Raw genomic sequence first — 19652 nt, 5'->3', positions numbered from 1 at the left:
CTCGTCTGATGGCTAAATAAATTTAAGTGTGCTTTCAGGGGTTTGATTACCATATTTTGTGGACTATAAGATGCACTTTTTTTCCCCAAATTTGGAGGGAAAATGGGGGTGTGTCTTATAGTCCGAATGTAGCTTACCAGGGGAGGTGGTACCGGCAGTGGAGCAGGGTCACAGGAGGCAGGGTCTTCACTGCAGGAAGCTGGCTGTGGCAGGAGTGGGGCAATGGTGTGGGCCCTGAGCTAGGAGGTGGGGATGTCCCGGCATTGTCCTTCAAGAAAATGTCGGCCATGCAGGCAGGAGTGGAGTCTCAGCTCTGCACATTGATCTCCCAGCGGTGGGCTTCAGGAAAATGGCCTCCAGAGCATGCACATGTGTAGATTTAGATCTTGGCTGAATGGCGAGACAAGATTTCAGTTTGTGCATCTGCCGCCGCCGTGATCCTGCCTCCTGTGACCCCACTCCACCGCCGCTGCCCCTTCTGTAAGCTAAATTTGGATTATACTACAGATCCCAGGGTCTTCTGTGGGCATAATACTACTCAGACAATACAGAGTGAGGGTTAAACAGTGTGGCAATACTTTATTGAACCATCAAACAGACAATAACATATAGAACCATCCCAGCATATAAGATGGTGCAAAATTACACAGTCTCACCCTTTCGCTGGCCCGCTGGAAATAGAGCAACTGCGAATTTTGGACTTCCAAGGCCAACTACCTCAACCAGTGGCCCCCCACTTTGGGTGGACCCCAGTCCCTTACCCATCTGCATATAGTGTCCCCTAATCGCTGCTTCCGATGCCTTAGTACAAGGCTGTGGTGTGGCACAGTGTTAAGGGTTCTTCTACTTTTCTGCAGTTTGGGGGACTTTTTTTCTGTTGCCCCTATTTTATTTAATGATGCTTTGAACTAGTATTCCCTTAAATACTATGATTTTCTTGTAGTGGTGATATGTGATGAAGTAAAAAAGTACAGAGATAGCATAGCATGGGATCACAAATAATTCTTTCCTTGAGGTAAAACATTTTTTAAAAACAGGCAGTGAAATGCTTTATCTCACACAAAGAATCAGCTGGGATCCCCTGCTGTAATGTCTCTATACTCTTTTGCTTCCTCCCCTGCCCAGAAGCTGTGGTATGATCAGGCCATGTTCCTGTACGGTCAGACACAGCCATTACACAGTACACAGCAGGGGCACATTTATAAGATTATCTCAGCACAGGAACATTTTTTTTAAACATCCAATTGTGGAAATTATTATTATTCCAAGATCTATTGATTAAAACAAAATTGAAAATTAACTTTGTCTGTGGGAAAACCCCGTTAATCGATGTAAATTGTATTTTTATGGTGCTCATGAACAAAATTTGCATTTGTTTATAAATGTATGCTCATTAAAAGTGCAATTGAAAAATTAAAAATCCAAAAGAAGTAAAACATAAAAATGTGAGCTCCATGTGGATTTATTATTTCCATAATGTTTGGCATTCTGATATTGGAATTATATGTTGATTGAGTTTATTATATTAGTAAACTAATATCCAACTACCTTCTGGATATTCACGTCCGTGACCTCCTCCTCCCTCCCCCAATATACACAACTTAACAGATTTCTGCACTCGTTCACCATCTTTACTTTGCTGTTGAACTGAACATTGGGTGGTTATAAACTACAGTACTTCTCCCTTTACTACTTTATTTTTTGAAGAATTAGGGTCCATTTGCAAGTTCAGTTCATGCTTCAATATTGCAATTTTTGATGTGGAGCACCATGATTTAAGGTTATACCTTTTTATGTGCGGCCCAGGAATAGTTGAAGATAATTGTACACCATCCCTTTCTTGCTTGCCTGACTTTACCTATGATATGTCATTACTATGCTGCAGCAGAAGAATAAACTGACGGAAGTTAATGCTGGCGGATCAGCATGTGTGCAGAGCTATAGTTCAATCCCGAAAGGGGTTATGATAAGTCTCAGCTGAATCATGTACCTGTCTGTCTCTGCTTGGCTCAGCTAAGCTGACACATCTGACCTGCGGGGAAAGACGGGAAGCTGATCTGACAAGGGACACCTGCTTTCCAGTGATGAAGAACTGCCGTAATCTTTTCTCTAGTGCCTATTTGTGCTGAAGTGCATCAATGAAAAATTGGACAGATGTCTGGAGAATACAGATTGTCTAAACGAAAGCGTGAGACAATCAACAGCAAACATGTTTAATATGGTGCAAATATCATTTGTAATGGTAAGAGGACAGTTTTGTTACGGTCACTGTATCATTTAATGAACAATACTTCAAAGTTATTCTTAGGATGTCTGACTGATATCGATCGTGTGCAGCCAGCCATGGGGAGGAAGCAAGAAAAAAAAGAAATCCAATACTTAGAATAAAAAATTACTTGCATTGTTCCTTCCAGGGCTAATGTAATTTTGTATGAATGACTGTATATATTTATTTCATTAAATGTTTTGTCTGTAAAAAAAAATATCTTATTAAGGCCGGGGACACAATGCTGTCATGTGAGAGAATCGGGCCTATTATGTCAACGATACTCGGCTTAAACTCAAATCAGAGTTTAAGCCGAGTGTCATCTTAGTGTGATCCAATTCTCTTGCATGAGAGAATCATATCACAGGCGCGGAGAAGATGGAGAACCTAATTTCGCCATCTTCTCCATTGTCTCTGTCCGCGTAATTAGGACTGCATTCAGATAACATCCGAGTGGTATCCGATGATTTATACACACCCATAGATTTAAATGGGTGCACATGGTCCGATCAGATGCGCTTGCAGCATGCTGTGATTTTTTCTCATGGCAAACTGACATGAGAAACAAAGCTCTATTTGGCACTGCCCCATGGTATAACATTGGGCCGAGTGCACTGGTCCGAGTTATAAGCTCGTGAGAGCGAGCCCTAAGAGTTCTAATTTGCAAGATGAGAGATTGATGAAATTCTAGATTCCAGGCCAGCTTACTGTGATCCAATTCTCTCGGATGAGAATATCGTCTCACAGGTGAGGAGAAGATGGAGAACAAAATTTCTCCGTCTTCTCCATTGTGTGAGTCCTCGGAAATGAGAGTGGTTATTCTACATTACAATATAGAATCTGAGTTTTTTCAGAAACAGAACAAGTCTTGTTCATAAAAAGAATAGTATTCCAGTTCTATTAAATGCAAAGGAAGGGAGTTCAAATATCAGAAATAGCCTGTAGAGTAGACCAATCTGGCACTGATTCTGTGAAAAATGAAAAGACTGAGCAAGTTCAGAGAAGAGCTACCAGGATGGTGACCAGTCTGCAATGTCCTATGAGGAACGGTTAAAGGATTTGGGAATGTTTAGGTTGCAAAAAAGAAGACTGAGAGGAGACTTAATAGCTGTCTACAAATATCTGAAAGGCTGTCACACTGTAGAGGGATGATCTTTATTCTCATTTGCACAAAGAAAGACTAGAACCAATGGCATGAAACTTATTGGGAGAAGATACAGATTAGATATTAGATAAAAAATTTTGACAGTGAGGGTGATCAATGAGTGGAACAGGCTGCCACGAGAGGTGGAAGTCCACTTCAATGGAAGTATTCAAACAGAGACTGGACAGACATCTGTCCGAGATGGTTTAGCGAATCCTGCATTGAGCAGGACACGCTGACCATGGAGGTCCCTTCCAACTCTAAAAAAAAAGTTATAGAATCATAGAATATTAATCTTCATTGAATGAACCATCTCCAATAGTCTAGTAGCAAGCAGAGAATTTGGGCTCCTTTAGACTCTTTCTGTGAATTTTGCATCAGAACATCCTGTGGCAGAGCTTCTCATAGTCTCATTATTGGTATCGTAAAGAATCCCTTCCATGCTGATAATGAAATCTATATTTGTATTTGTTCACCCTTACACCTACAAAAGAAGTTGTCCAAATGAACTAAAGTCGCAGCCTTTCTTAAATGACAAAAAATCACAATGCAGAAAAATAATCCATTGCACAAAAGTGTACTCTACACCTAGCTATACAAATTCAATGGCCTTTATTATTTTGTGTTGAGTTTCCATTTTTTCATCATTGCATTTTTATTGTGTTTTGGTTTAAGAAAAGCTACATCTGTATCTATCTTAATACCCAACCTCACTTTTTCCCTTAATCCACATGTTCATGTTTGGCTAAGCATGCATGCGTTTTGTATATGTGTGACATGCAGAAGTAGTGCTGTTGCAGAGTGTGACATGCAGAAGTAGTGCTGTTGCTTTAAAAGCATTCAGCAACCATTAGAAGTAACACAAGCACAGGAGACAGGAAGTGTTGTGCTCCAGAAGCATCCAGCAACTAGAGGGGTTAACACAGTCACGGGAGAAGGGGAGTGTTTTAGCAGAGCCTCAGGGGAATTGTGGGGATGTTGTTTACTGTCTGGATGGAGCCGAAGAGAAAGGTGGTGTGTATGTTCTGTATCTCACAGAAGCGCCCCTGCAAGTGAAAAGGATTCAAGTCAGGAGTGAAGCTCAGCACAGGTCAGGCAGAGTTCCGAAACTAGCAGTGCAAAGTATTGTCAGGCACAAAGATAAGAACTGGAAGAAATGGTGTCACAGTGATTATCTCCCTCAGCAAACCCCCCCCCCCTCCTCCATCTCACAGTGCTGTTAGGAATTCTGTGTTCATTAATGTGCCTTTGCATTAAAACTGTGCTGTCCTGTACTACTGGGAAGACTGTGAACTGCTGTGCTGCTAAGAAAACTGTACTGTTTGTCTCTGGAGGGAGCCTGTTGCTCATAAGACTTAACTTGCACTGGCTGTGCGACTTCTTATTAAATGCTACTGTTCTACCATTTATGAGGACTCTTGTCAAGTGTGTCTGGTCAACAAGTGAAACAACTTATGTGTCTGTGCCTGAAAGAAGCTGCAGCACATGGTCTATGGTCGCCCTGAGTAATGGCTCCCCCAGGATTCCAAAGAATTCATGTAACCTGTCTCACCCCAATCTGAACCTAGCGGCGTGCGTGTAACTAATGGACAATGCAATAAGCCAGACACATCTCCCAGAAAACATAAAGATCAGGCACTGAAATGCAACATGCCTGATCCATCTATCCTCCAAATATTACTTGGTCTAACTTTAGTATGAATGGAAGCCTTCAGTCATCTTTTGTATATAAATAATGCAAATTGTCATAATACAGTATATCTTGGTCCTGCAGTCTACCCACATTCTTACATTAGGCCAATAATATACTATTATGTTCCTCCTTCTATACAACTTTGTGAGTTCTGATTTCTCAAATGCATTATGTGTTACTATGCTCCATGTAAGAAAATCCATTGACTCAATTAAAGAAGCACTCCTCCTCCCATCAAAATTTTTATCCCCTTAATATATTGCAATCTTCATGTTATAAGACACTGTGTACTTACAATAGCTCATTTTGCCTTTCTACCCAGTTAATTCTTCTGTTTTCCATTAGGTCTATGACATCAACATTAAAAACTGACTAGCTGCATGTTTTTCTCAATATCTGACATTAAATCAGAACAAATCTTTCCCGTTTTAGGTCAATTAGGATTACCATAATTTTTAATATTTGCCAAATGCCAGAATAATGAGAGAGAGAGAATGTTTTAAGGCATTTTTATTACTTACTGCAAAGTCAAAAGTTTACATACATTTCATTAGTATTTGGTACCATTGCCCTTAAACTGAATGACTTGGGTCAAACGTTTGGGATATCCTTCCACAAGCTTCTCACAATAGTTGGTCAGAATTTGGGCCCATTCCTCCTGACAAAACTGGAGTAACTGATCGAGGTTTGTAGGTTGCCTTGCTCGCACGTACCTTTTCATCTTTGCCGATAAATTTTCAATAGGATTGAGATCAGGTCTTTGTAGTGGCCATGCCAAAACATTGACTTTGTTATCCGTAAGCCACTTTGTTACCATTTTGGCATTATGATTCGGGTCATTGTCCATTTGGAAGACCCATTTCCGCCCAAGCTTTAACTTCCTGGCTGATGTATTGAGATGTTGCTTCAGTATTGCCACATAATCTTCTTTTCTCATGATGCCATCTATTTTGTGAAGTGCACCAGTCCCTCCTGCAGCAAAACAACCCCACAACATGATGATGCCACCCCTGTGTTTCACAGTTGGGATGGTGTTCTTTGGATTCCAAGCTTCTCCCTTCTTCCTCTAAACGCAACGATGAATATTTTGCCCAAAAAGTTCAATTTTAGTTTCATCAGACCACAGGACATGTCTCCAAAAAATGAAGGTCATTGTTCCCGTGTGCATTTGCAAACATTAATCTGGCTTTTTTATTTTCTTTTGGAGTAATGGCTTATTACTGGCAGAGTGGCCTTCCAGCCCATGTTGATATGGTACTCGTTTTACTGTGGATATTGACACAATCTTACTAGCTTCCACCATCATCTTCACAAGGTCTTTTGCTTTTGTCCTTGGGTTGATATGCACATGTCAGACCAAAGCACGTTCATCTCTAGGACAAAGAACCCATCTCCTTCCTGAGTGGTATGATGGCTGGACATTCCCATCTTGTTTGTACTTGCGTATAATTGTTTGTACAGATGAACGAGGCACTTTCAGGTATCTTGAAATTGTGCCCAAGGATGAGCTAGACTTGTGTGAGTCCACAATTCTCTTCCTGATATATTTCTTTTGACTTTTCCATGGTGCTACACAAAGAAGCAGTGTGTTTCAGGTGTGCATTAAAATATATCCACAGGTGTGTCTCTAATTAAACATTCCCTCTCTCTCATTATTCTGGCATTTGGCAAATATTAAAACTTATGGTAATTCTATTTGACCTAAAAGTGGAAAGTTTTATTCTGATTTCATGTCAAATATTGAGAAAAATATTCATATGTGTCTTTTTATATAATGTATGTAAACTTCTGGTTTCAACTGTATATAATATGTTGGCTGCAATATATTAAGAAGATAAAAAAGTTGATGGGAGGAGTGCTTCTTTAATGAAACTGAAGGGAACAATGTAGGGAAGGTATGGAGGAAAGAGAGTTATTTTTTGTGGTTTGTGGTCACATAGTCTTATTGCCACTGTTTCCCAACCAGGGTTCTCATGATGAATGGGGATTAGAACAGAACATCATATATGCACCTTTCACTTTTACAGTAGAAGTACTATAAACTGATTTTAATAGTCAACACATTTCAGCGAGTGTACAGTGTGTCAGCAGTAGGTCCTTGCTCCAACACCAACTTCTTTGAGGTAGGAATGAAAGTTCACTGGAGTGTAAACAATGTTGACCATTACCACATGAAATAGGATTGTAAGTAACTGGCTTATATGGTAAGGGTTATATATGATAAGGAAATCAATCTAAATTCCAGTCCAAACTATTAAATTATTAAGAAATATTTAAACAAAGTGACAAAATATATTACATGATATTTTCTCATTTGTCAATATTGATTAACATTATTATTTATTTATTTATTTATTTATTTTTACAGAATAAGATGGTGGTATTTTTATTTATTTATTTATTATTTTGCTTAAACAATAAAGACAAGGTTTATTTGCCACATGAATTGCTTTACTAAATTATAGAATGCAAATATCTTGCCTTATTAATATGTAGTTGATGGATTGTCAACATGTATTAACCAAATTACTCTGTGGTATCAGACAGTGAGTGACAGTAAATGGGTGAAGTAAATCACTTCATTACTGAACATTTCTCACGTCACGTATAAAAAAAAATATGCATTGGGTTGAAGATGTTTGAAGTCCACTCTTCTACAATCTGATTAGGAATAATTAAATGGACAGTATATTTAGAGTATACTTAATATTTCAGAGAGTTCAAAGAAATGAAAAATGTTATTGAACCCTAATGTATAAAATATGGTAGGGGATTTATTAGGGATTTATTAGGCTTGGTGTTAAATGTTATTAGCTCCTATCTACTGTATGTGGTTATCCTCTAAATGAGCCTAATAGGCTCCAGTGATATAAGAACTAATCCAACAGCGATGCTGCCGGCGCTGGGCTGGGAGGTGGGGTGTCATGGTGCGAGGCAGGAGACATTGATCTCCCGGCAGTGGGCTTCAGGAAAATGTCGGCGGTGTGAGACAGAAGCTGAGTCCCCGTTGTGCACATTGATCTCCTGGCCATGGGCTTGAGGAAAATGGCGCCTGTGTCAGCACATGGGCAGATTTAGATCTCCGCTCAATGACGAACTCAGCTGAGATCTCAATCTGAGCGTGCACCGCCTCTGGCACCATTTTCCTGCCTTGCACCGCCGGGTCACCGCCTCCTCCCAGCCAAAAGCCGACAGCATCCCCGCACTCCTGCCACCGCCAGCTTTCTGCAGATGCGACCCTGACTGTCGACATCATGCTGACTGACAGCCAGCTTCCCACTTCCTAACTGCGGGGAGCCAGCTGCCAATCTGCATGACATCAGCTGTCACACCCCATCAACAGAACAGCCCGGAAGAAGAAGAACTGCTCTGCTGACGTGGAACAGCTAAATCTCCGGCAGGAGCGGTCATTGACTGATCTGTGCCACAGTTGGATAGAACAGGTCAGTAGTTATAAACTACCTGCCTGTTAGTTTTTAGACCCATAGTAAAAGAAAAAATATTCCTGGATAAACTGTTTAATTTTTCAGATACACTGCAGTTGTGGCTGTAAGTTTTGAGACTGATACAAATTTGCTTTTTCACAAAGTTTGCTAATCCAGTGTTTTTAGATCTGTTAATCAGATGTTTCTATGGTTACTGAAGCACAATTATCAGCATTTCATAAGTTTTTATACTTTTTTTGACAAATACATCAAGTTTATGCAAAAACATTTACAGCATTTACCCTTATTTCCCTTTGGACTGGCAGCTGGATATCAGCTTCAGGGCCAAATTGTTAATGATGGCAAACCACTCATAATAATAATAATAGTAATTTTCATTTCTATAGCACCATCATATTACGCAGCACTTTACAATTCAGAGACAATTCATATTCTTGCCTAATCAGTACTCAATGGGATTGAGATCTGGGGAGTTTCCTGGCCATGGACCCGAAAATTTCAATGCTTCGTTCACTGAGCCACATAGTTATCACTTTTGACTTGTGACATGGTCTCCATCATGCTAGAAAAAGCATTGTTCATCAATAAATTGCTACTGAAACATTGGGAGAAGTTACTCTTGAAGGCTTTTAGATACCATTCTTTATTAACCCATTTACTTCTCAAGGTGGTTTGCACGTTAATGACCAGGCCAGTTTTTACAATTCTGACCACTGTCACTTTATGAGGTAATTACTCTGGAAGGCTTCAACGGATCCCCCTGATTCTGAGACTGTTTTTTCGTGACATATTGTACTTCATGATTGTGTTAAAATTTCTTCGCTATCACTTGCGTTTATTTGTGAAAAAAATGGAAATTTAGAGAAAATTTTGAAAATTTAGCAATTTTCAAAATTTGAATTTTTATGCCCTTAAATCAGAGAGATATGTCACACAAAACAGTTAATAAATAACATTTCCCACACGTCTACTTTACATCAGCACAATTTTGGAACCCAATTTTTTTTTATTAGGGAGCTACAACCCCTGGCAAAAATTATGGAATCACCGAGTTCGGAGGATGTTCATTCAGTTGTTTAATGTTGTTGAAAAAAAGCAGATCACAGACATGGCACAAAACTAAAGTCATTTCAAATGGCAACTTTAGGGCTTTAAGAAACACTAATAGAAATCAAGATTAAAAATGTGGTACTCAGTAAGGGTAATTTTTTGCAGACCAAGCAGAGGGAAAAAATTATGGAATCACTCAATTTTGAGGAAAAAAATGATGGAATCACTCAATTCTGAAGAAAAAATTATGGAATCACCCTGTAAATTTTAATTTCCAAAACTAACACCGGCATCAAATTAGATCTGCTCATTAGTCTGCATCTAAAAAGGAGTGATCACACCTTGGAGAGCTGTTGCACCAAGTGGACTGACATGAATCATGGATCCAACACGAGAATTGTCAATTGAAACAAAGGAGAGGATTATCAAACTCTTAAAAGAAGGTAAATCATCAATCAATGTTGCAAAAGATGTTGGTTGTTTACAGTCAGCTGTGTCTAAAATCTGGACCAAATACAAGCAAGATGGGAAGGTTGTTAAAGGCAAACATACTGGTAGACCAAGGAAGACATCAAAGCATCAAGACCGGAAACTTAAAGCAATAACAGGAAATGCACAAAAAAACAAATGAGGAACGAATGGGAGGAAACTGGAGTCAATGTCTGTGACCGAACAGTAAGAAACCGCCTAAAAGAAATGGGATTTACATACAGAAAAGCTAAACATAAGCCATCATTAACACCTAAACAGAAAAAAACACGGTTACAATGGGCTAAGGAAAAGCAATCATGGACTATGGATGACTGAATGAAAGTCATATTCAGTGATGAATCGCGAATCTGCATTGGGCTCGGTGATGATGCTGGAACTTTTGTTTGGTGCCGTTCCAATGAGATTTATAAAGATGACTGCATGAAGAGAACATGCAAATTTGTACAGTCATTTATGATATGGGGCTGCATGTCTGGTAAAGGCACTGGGGAGATGGCTGTCATTACATCTTCAATAAATGCCCAAGTTTACATTGATATTTTGGACAGTTTTCTTATCCCATCAATTGAAAGGATGTTTGGGGATGATGACATAATTTTTTAAGATGATAATGCATCCTGCCATAGAGCAAAAACTGTGAAAACATTCCTTGAAAGAACACACGTAAGGTCAATGTCATTCATGGCCTGCAAATAGTCCGGATCTCAATCCAATTGAAAATCTTTGGTGGAAGTTGAAGAAAATGGTCCATGACAAGGCTCCAACTTGCAAAGCTGATCTGGCCACAGCAATCAGAGAAAGTTGAGCCAGATTGATGAAGAGTACTTTTTGTCACTCATTAAGTCCATGCCTCAGAGACTGCAAGCTGTTATTAAAGCCAGAGGTGGTGCAACAAAATACTAGTGATGTATTGGAGTGCTCTTTTGTGTGTTTGTTTTTCATGATTCCATAATTTTTTCCTCAGAATTGAGTGATTCCATCATTTTTTCCCTCTGCTTGGAAGCAAAAAATTACCCTTACTGAGTACCACATTTTTTATCTTGATTTCTTTTAGTATTTCTTAAAGCCCTAAAGTTGCCATTTGAATAGACTTTAGTTTTGTGCCATGTCTGTGATCTGCTTTTTTTCAACAATATTAAACAACTGAATGAACATCCTCTGAGCCAGGTGATTCCATAATTTTTGCCAGGGGTTGTATAAAGGTTAAATGTTGACCAGCAATTTCTCATTTTTCCAACAAAATTTGCAAAACCATTTTTTTTAGGGACCACTTCACATTTGAAGTCACTTTGAGGGGTTTTTATGACAGAAAGTACCAAAAAGTGACAGCATTCTAAAAACTGCACCCCTCAAGGTGCTCAAAACCACATTCAATAACTTTATTAACCCTTCAGGTGCTTCACAGGAATTTTTGGAATGTGGAAGAAAAAAATTAACATTTAACTTTTTTCACAAAAATGTTATTTTAGACCCAATTTTTTTTATTTTCGCTGGGGTAACAGGAAACAATGGACCCCAAAATTTGTTGTGCAATTTTCCCTGAGCAGATACCTAATACGTGGGGAAAAACTACTGTTTGGTTTGGAAGGGAAGGAGCGCCATTTGACTTTTTGAATGTAAAATTTGCTTGAATATTTAGCGGACACCATGTTGTGTTTGGGGAGCCCCTGATGTGCCTAAACAGTAGAAACCCCCCACAAGTGACACCATTTTGGAAACTAGACCCCTCAGGGAACTTATCTAGTTGTGTGGTGAGCACCTTGAACCCCCAGGTGCTTCACAAAAGTTTATAACATTGAGCCATAAAAATAAAATGTTCACATTTTTCCCAAAAAATATTTTTCAGCCCCCAATTTTGCATTTTCATAAGGGTAACAGGAGAAATTGCACCATGCAGTTTGTTGTGCAATTTCTCCTGAGTAAGCAGATACCCCATATGTTGGCAAAAACCACTGTTTGGGCGCATGGCATGGTTCGGAAGGGAAGGAGCGCCATTTGACTTTTTGATTGTAAAATTTGCTTGAATAATTAGCGGATGCCATGTTGCGTTTAGAGAGCCCCTGATGAGCCTAAACAGTAAAAAAAAAACACAAGTGACACCATTTTGGAAATTAGACCCCTCAGGGAACTTATCTAGATGTGTGGTGAGCACCTTGAACCCCCCAATTGCTTCACAGAGGTTTGGAACATTGAGCCGTAAAAATAAAATTTTCACATTTTTGCAACAAAAATGTTTTTCAGCCTCCAATTTTGTATTTTCATTAGGATAACAGGAAAAATTGCACCATGCAATTTGTTGTACAATTCCTCCTGAGCATGCTGATACCCCATATGTGGGGGAAAACCACTGCTTGGGCATACGGCAGGGTTTGGAAGGGAAGGAGCACCATTTGACATTTGACTTTTTGAATGTAAAATTTGCTTGAATAATTAGTGGATGTGCCTAAACAGTGGAAACCCCCCACAAGTGACACCTTTTTGGAAACTAGACCCCTCAGGGAATTTATCTAGATGTGCGGCGAGCACCCTGAACCCCAAAGTGCTTTACAGATGTTTATAACATGGAGCCGTGAAAATAAAAAAATCAAACTTTTTCCACAAAAATGATGTTTGAGGCTATGTGCCCACGTTGCAGAAATGAAGCAGAAAATTTCTGCTTCATTTCTGCAAGTCCTCTCCCGGAGAAACGCATGCGGAATTCCGCACGCGTTTATTGCACGTTTTATGTGCGTTTATCGCGCGTTTTCCACATGCGGAATTGCCTTGCGCTTTTTAATGCATTGCACAAAGGCAATTCCGCTTGCGGAAACGCAAAATTAATGGACATGCTGCGGATTTTTGAGCGCAGCATAAATGCTGCGGAAAAATCCGCAGCATGTGCATAGAACTTGCGGAATCCCCTTTGGGACCACGGGGAGCGGATTACCTAGCGTTTCACAAGCATATACGATGCGGAAATTCCGCAGCATATACGCTTGAAAAACGCTACGTGGGCACGCAGCCTTAGCCCCAATTTTTTTATTTTCACAAAGGTAAGAGGAGAAAATTGACCCCAAAAACTTTTGTGCAATTTCTCCTGAGTACGCCAACACCCCATATGTGGGGAAAATACAGTGTTTGGGCGAATGGCAGAGTTCAGAAGGGAAGGAGCACTGTGTGACTTTTTGAATGCAAAATTTACGGGAATCGAGAATGGACGCCATGTCGCGTTTGGAGAGCCCCTGATGTGCCTAAATAGTGGAATCCCCCCACAAGTGACCCAATTTTGGAAACTACACCCTCAAGGATTTTATCAAGGGGTATAGTGAACATTTTGAACCCAGAGGTATGACACAGAATTTGATAACATTAGGTCATCATATTGAATAATTTGTCATTAGTCTTGAGCGCAAGTGCTCGCTACTTGAGTTTGCATCGGGTACTCAGTTATGCACCATGTATCGCGCGTGCTCGAGTAGCATGCTCGAGTAACATGCTCGAGTCCCTGCCCACATGTTTCACGGTTATTAGACACCCCAAAAAAACATGCGGGGATCGCTCGTGCATGGCAGGCAATCCCCGCAAGGTTTTTTTGGCCACGAAGCATATGGGGCGGAGACTCAAGCATGTCACTTGAGCACCCGCGATACTCAGTGCATACCCGAGCACCCGATGCAAACTCAAGTAGCGAGCACTTGCGCTCAACACTAGTCACCATATCGTCATCTTTTTTTTTTTACTTTTGAAAAAAATCCTAACCCCAACCCTAACCCTAGCCCAACCCCAACCCTTGCCCAACCCTATCCCCAACCCTAGCCCAACCCTAACCCCAACTCCAACCCTAACCCTAGCCCAACGCTAACCCCAACCCTAACCCTAGCCCAAACCTAAGCCCAACTCTAACCCTAGCTCAACCCTAACCCCAAACCAACCCTAGCCCAACCCTAACCCTAGCCCAACCCTAACCCAACTCTAACCCCAACCCAACCCTAACCCCAACACTAACCCTAGCTCAACCCTAACCCTAGCCCATCCCTAACCCTAACCCCAACCCTACAGTTTATTTTTTACACCATTCCTCATGCGGTATAAGTGATTAGGCGACTTTATTCTTTGTGTCGGTGTGATTACAGCGATACCAGATTCATATAGAGTTTTTATGATTGACAGCTGTCACACACTAAAAGATGCATTTTTTTGTAAAATCTAGTTTTTGCATCGCCATATTTTGAGAGCTATAATTTTTCCATATTTTGGCCGACAGAGTCACGTGGCGGCTTGTTTTTTGCTGGATGAGTTGACCTTTTTATTGGTGCCATTTTCAGGCACGTGACATTTTTTGATCGCTTTCTATTCCGATTTTTGGGAGGCAGAATAAACAAAAACCAACAATTCAAGAATTGTTTTTTTTGTTTGTTTTTTTATTCTGTTCTGCGTGTGGTAAAATTGATAAGGTAGCTTTATTCTTCGGGTCAGTACGTTTATAGCGGTACCACATTTATATTGTTTTTCTATGTTTTGGCCCTTTTACACAATAAAAGCTATTTTATAAAAAATAATAATTTTTTGCATCACTTTATTCTGAGAGCTATAACTATTCTATTTTTCGGCTGATGGAGCTGTATGGTGGCTTTTTTTTTGCGGAACAAGATGACCTTTTCAGCGGCTCCATTTTTATTTATATTCGTCTTTTTGATTGCGTATTATTCCATTTTTTGTTTGGCGGTATGATAAAGCATTGTTTTTTGCTTCGTTTTTTATTTTTATTTTTTACCGTGTTCACTAAAGGGGTTAACTAGTGGGACAGTTTTAAAGGTCAGGTCATTCCAGACGCGGAGATACCAAATATATGTACTTTTATTGTTTTTTTTTTTTCCATAATAATATTTATTGATGGGTACATTATATTTTTATTTTTGGTGGATTATTTTTTTTGTATATTTTTACAATTTTTTTCTTTTCTTTTTTAATTTTTTTAACACTTTTTTACTTTTATTTTTTGTACCACTATGGGACTTTCACTTTTTTATTCTGATCACCTGTATAGCATAAGGATGGAGCACCATCCCTGTGCTATACAGGCTGTCAGCGCTGCAGATGCAGAAGATACTTTGGTCATGCACTGCGCATGACCAAAGTATCTTCCTGCTGTCTGGTGACCCGGATGTTGTAAGGACGACATCGGGTCATCATGGCAACATCCAGGAAGCCATGGCAGACAGCGTTGGACGCCGGCAGGAGAGGTGAGTATCACGATCACCTCCCCTTGCCACCATAATGCTGCGATCGACTTTGACTGCAGCATTGCGGGGGTTAATGTGCCGGGAGCGGTGCGGGACCGCTCCCTGCACATAGCACCGGGTATCAGCTGTGACAATCAGCTGACATCCGGCGGCGATCGTGCCTGCACAGCCTGTGTGTGTCGCCATGACGTACTATTCTGTACCTGGCTCTTAAGTCCCAGGGCGCAGGTACGTATTAGTACGTCATGGGCGGTTAAGGGGTTAACGGCAGTATTCTTGGGCAAAATTGTGAATCCACTCTGCTAGGAGGGCGGTTGCAGACAACTTTATTATAATGGAATGCAACCGACCCCGGGGTCCGCGATGCCGCCTGGTGGACTGCTGCCGAACACTTTCTGGGTGGAAAGGAAAGCAACCAACTTAAATGATAAACCCCTCCGTGTTACAGCACACTGGAACGGGTATAGGAATGCGCACTATCTCCGTTAGCAGCACGAGAGATATGCGGTAAAAAAACTATCTGTAGTCCTGTTACAGCACAGGGACTACACTGGCGGCGCTAGGGTGCGTGTGTGACTATGCCGACGGGTACACGTGCCTCCAGCCGGCGTGCTACCGGACTGAAAGGTAATACTCCACGTGGCTGACAGGCGATAGCCGTGGACAGGACGTCTGCAGGCTGCTCGCTGTGTTAGGCGACCCCTTTGGCAGAGCCAGACTGCAAGACAGAGCTACCTGCCTATTTCCACTAGCCTGCCTATTTCCACTACACCTGCCTATGGAAGCTACGTGGAACACAGTCGTCCACACAACAGCATCACTTGCTCAAAGTTCAGAGCGCGCCGCCATGTTTGTGGGCGGGTCTTTTAAAGACGAAGCCCTGCCCACCTTTGCACTATTGGTGGCGTCACCCACGACCAATCAGGCGGTGCCAGGTCACCGAATCAGGTGGTTGCCAAACCACCAATCACGGTCCGCCATGTCACGGACATGCTCAGTGCGGAGAATCCTGGACTTAGGCTCCAACAGCCCTGTCTCTCTCCGCAACCTATGCTTAACATTGCTAGGCACAAATAACCGAGAGACAATCTGTACATCTCGTGGACCAGCTAGGCTTTGGGGCTGATGATGATGCTGAGCAGCATCAGCCCTGGCTGGACCAGAATGGGATCCACAGAAGGTTCTGGACCCATTTCAAATACAGCAACAGCCTGACGCCTAACACACTCCCTTGGATGAAAAGCAACCTAACATATGAATGGTCTCATGACACGAGATTCATAATAGTCCTCACCTTTTCTGTTAAGGATAATCATTCTCCCAGATGTCCAGAATAATCTAAAGGGGGCTTCATAAGAGAAAATAACTGTACTGGTATTGCAGAGATAAGACTGAGGTAATATTAGTTTCTCTGATGAAGCCCCCTTCAGATTGTATGATGAGCACAATCATACATCCTGTGTCATGCCACCAGTAAAGCTTCCCAAAACCATTCATGTGTGGTGGCTTTTCATCCAAGGACTGGGCTTGCTCACAATTTTGCCTAAAAACACTTCCATCAATAAAGAATGGAATATAGACGTCATAGGATCTAATTACAATGTACTAACACAGACAACAACGGAGATACAGCAATGGACGCTCGGAGGGTAATTAAAGCCCAGTTTGTTTTTTAACATTAACAGAGCCTGTGGGCAAAAGTTTTCTGAATGGTGACTATACGAGCAGTGTCCCAGTGGAACTCTCTGTCACAACGTTGTGATGGTCAATTCACTGAGCAAGTTAAGGGATGGCCTGGACACATTTCTTGGAAAAAATAATATTACATGTTTACTGGAGTTATTATGTTTTTCAACTTTAACAAGCGTAACACTAACTAATTTTGATAATTAACTAAGGCTACGTGCCCACGATGCGGAAATGCTCCGGATTTTTTCCTGAGCATTTCTGCATCTCCCTGCATCTCCCTGGCATGCGGATTGTACATGCGCTTTCCTGCCAGGAACTTGCGGAAGTGAAGCGTTCTTCACATGCATTTCCGCATGCGGGTTGACAAGCGCTTTCCAAGTGATTTTAGAATCAGTTGGAAAGTGCTTGACAGATTGGTCACACTATATAAATCCATGCAAACGGCATGGATTTATATAGTGTGACGGTAAAGAATGGTAAAAATAAATTTATACTTACCTTCTGATGGCCCCCGGAGTCTTTATCTGATGCTTCTCAGCTTGCCGGCAGCTCACGGTACATTAAAGGACTTGCCGACGTCAGCGGTCGCATGACCCGTCACATGACTAAATGACGTCATGGCAGGTTCTTGAGTCCACCGCGATCTGCTGGCAAGCTGAGACAAGGACACTGGGGGCCATCAGAAGGTAAGTATAATGTTTATTTTTTATTTTATTCTTTTTTTTACAGGTACTATGGTATCCGGGTCCGGAGGAGAGTCTCCTCTTCTCCAAACCCGGGTACTATCCACACACTGAAACGCATGGATTCCGCATGTACAGATGCAGTGATGCGGATTCCAAGTGTTCCAATGCAAGTCAATGGCGGCGAAAACACAGCGCTTCCGCAAAATAATTGGTAATGCTGCGTTTTTTTCCGCAATGATAATCTGCAGCGGAAATTTCCGCAGCATGTGCACAGCACATGCGGATTATCATTGGGGAACATGGCAGACCTTCTACCAAGCGTTTTTTAAGCGTTTCTGCAGCGGAATTGCCGCTGCGGAAACGCTTAAAAAACGCATCGTGGACACACAGCCTTATACTAGATTTCTAGTATAGATTTAATAAAAAAAAACATTGTAGCCAATGTATTGCTGATGAATGCAGCTTGATCTTTAAACTAATTAATAACAGAAATATATATATTTAGATAAAGCAAAAAATATTGGAAGCAGCACACCATATTGCGTAGAAAAAATTCTATTTAATAGCCCATAAGGCGAAGTTTCGGCTCCAAGTGTGTGCCTTCCTCAAGTAGAAAAAATGTTGTTTAATAGCCTATAAGGCAACGTTTCGGCTCCAAGTGTGAGCCTTCCTCAAGCTTGAGGAAGGCTCACACTTGGAGCCAAAACGTCACCTTATGGGCTATTAAATAGCATTTTTTTCTATACAATATAGTCTGCTGCTTCCAATATTTTTTGCTGTAATTGAAGACTGGTATGTATCTGGGAGGCTTTACCCCCAAACTGTTGGTGCTGCTTTTTTATTTTTATATTTTGATTAGATAGATAGATAGATAGATAGATAGATAGATAGATAGATAGATACAGTGGTCATGAAGGTCAACTTTTTTCATTTATTGAAGAATACTATATATTGAATCCTTACTTTGTGAATGAATTGCAACTAAAATACCATAAGTGGTACTCACCGAGCCAGCCAGAGCCTGAGTCTGGTATACACATATCAGTTTCTGCACTTGGCAGCACAAATCCAACTACGAACACCTCAACTCCGTCAGCCATTAGAGCCATGCCAAGCACAAAGAAGAGGGTCCACTGAAAGCGACCATGTCCACATTCTTGAATGATGAGTTCATATTGCTGCGCCAACTCTTCTTCATCAGCTTTCCTCTCAGTTTCTAGCTCATGACGAGCCTTGAACACATCCGAAATGGGTTCACCTACAGCAACTATGCCATCTTTCCCTTGACCAGGAATTCCTTGATACTCTCCATCATATATTTCATCATCTTCATCATGGCCTTCTGTTGCCTCACTGGAGCCTTCTTCATCGTTCACCTCTTCATTGTAGTTGCCCTGTGTATAGTACTCCTCTTCATCAGGGAAGTGATCATGGACTCTGTGGACATATCCATCATGCTCTACTTCTCTTGATTTATTTGCAGTTTTGGCTGTGTGTCTCTTTGCTTCCCTAGCTATGTCCTTAGCACCTCTCACTAGTGAAGTCCTGTCTCTGTAGTTATCTTCCATTGTGTAGAATTACGTAATATTCCACAAATGGCAGCAGACGTCTGTGGGTGATAGATTACGTTCCTTCTCTATATCACAGATGATGTATTACAGAAAATTTGAAGTATGCATCTGTAATATAAACAAGAAGAAAGAAGTTTAGTTTTGTACAAACTTCCAAAAAGTATTTGCAAAACTCAGCAAATGTCTTGAATACTTTAATGGTAACATATCACAATGAGCATGGCATCTGATCTGCAGGATGTGTGTGATAGACAAAAACAAACATAACAAAATGAAATCCTTTTCTGGAAAAAATCAGTATAACTTGTATTTTATTAATTTAAATTCCTGCTTTTTCTATGTTACGGGTTCAGTGGGTAACATAGTTCTGCTTAATGACTGACAGCTTTCTTT

At 40.9% G+C, this 19652-nt stretch overlaps 1 protein-coding gene across 1 annotated transcript in view; it reads right to left on the bottom strand.

Moving 5' to 3' along the window:
- SV2C (synaptic vesicle glycoprotein 2C) overlaps positions 1–19652 on the bottom strand; it is a 436269-nt gene that overhangs the window by 302778 nt on the left and 113839 nt on the right. The window contains exon 2 of the mRNA XM_073680145.1: positions 18695–19367. Within this exon, the coding sequence (XP_073536246.1) occupies positions 18695–19256 (562 nt within the window). The 5' untranslated portion in view covers positions 19257–19367. The remainder of the gene's footprint in view (positions 1–18694; positions 19368–19652) is intronic.

The sequence above is a fragment of the Phyllobates terribilis genome, unplaced genomic scaffold, assembly GCF_046119375.1.
Source record: "Phyllobates terribilis strain yellow unplaced genomic scaffold, ASM4611937v1 Scaffold_1__5_contigs__length_1240528914, whole genome shotgun sequence".
Classification (NCBI taxonomy): domain Eukaryota; kingdom Metazoa; phylum Chordata; class Amphibia; order Anura; family Dendrobatidae; genus Phyllobates; species Phyllobates terribilis.
This window is presented reverse-complemented; position numbering and strand designations above follow the sequence as displayed.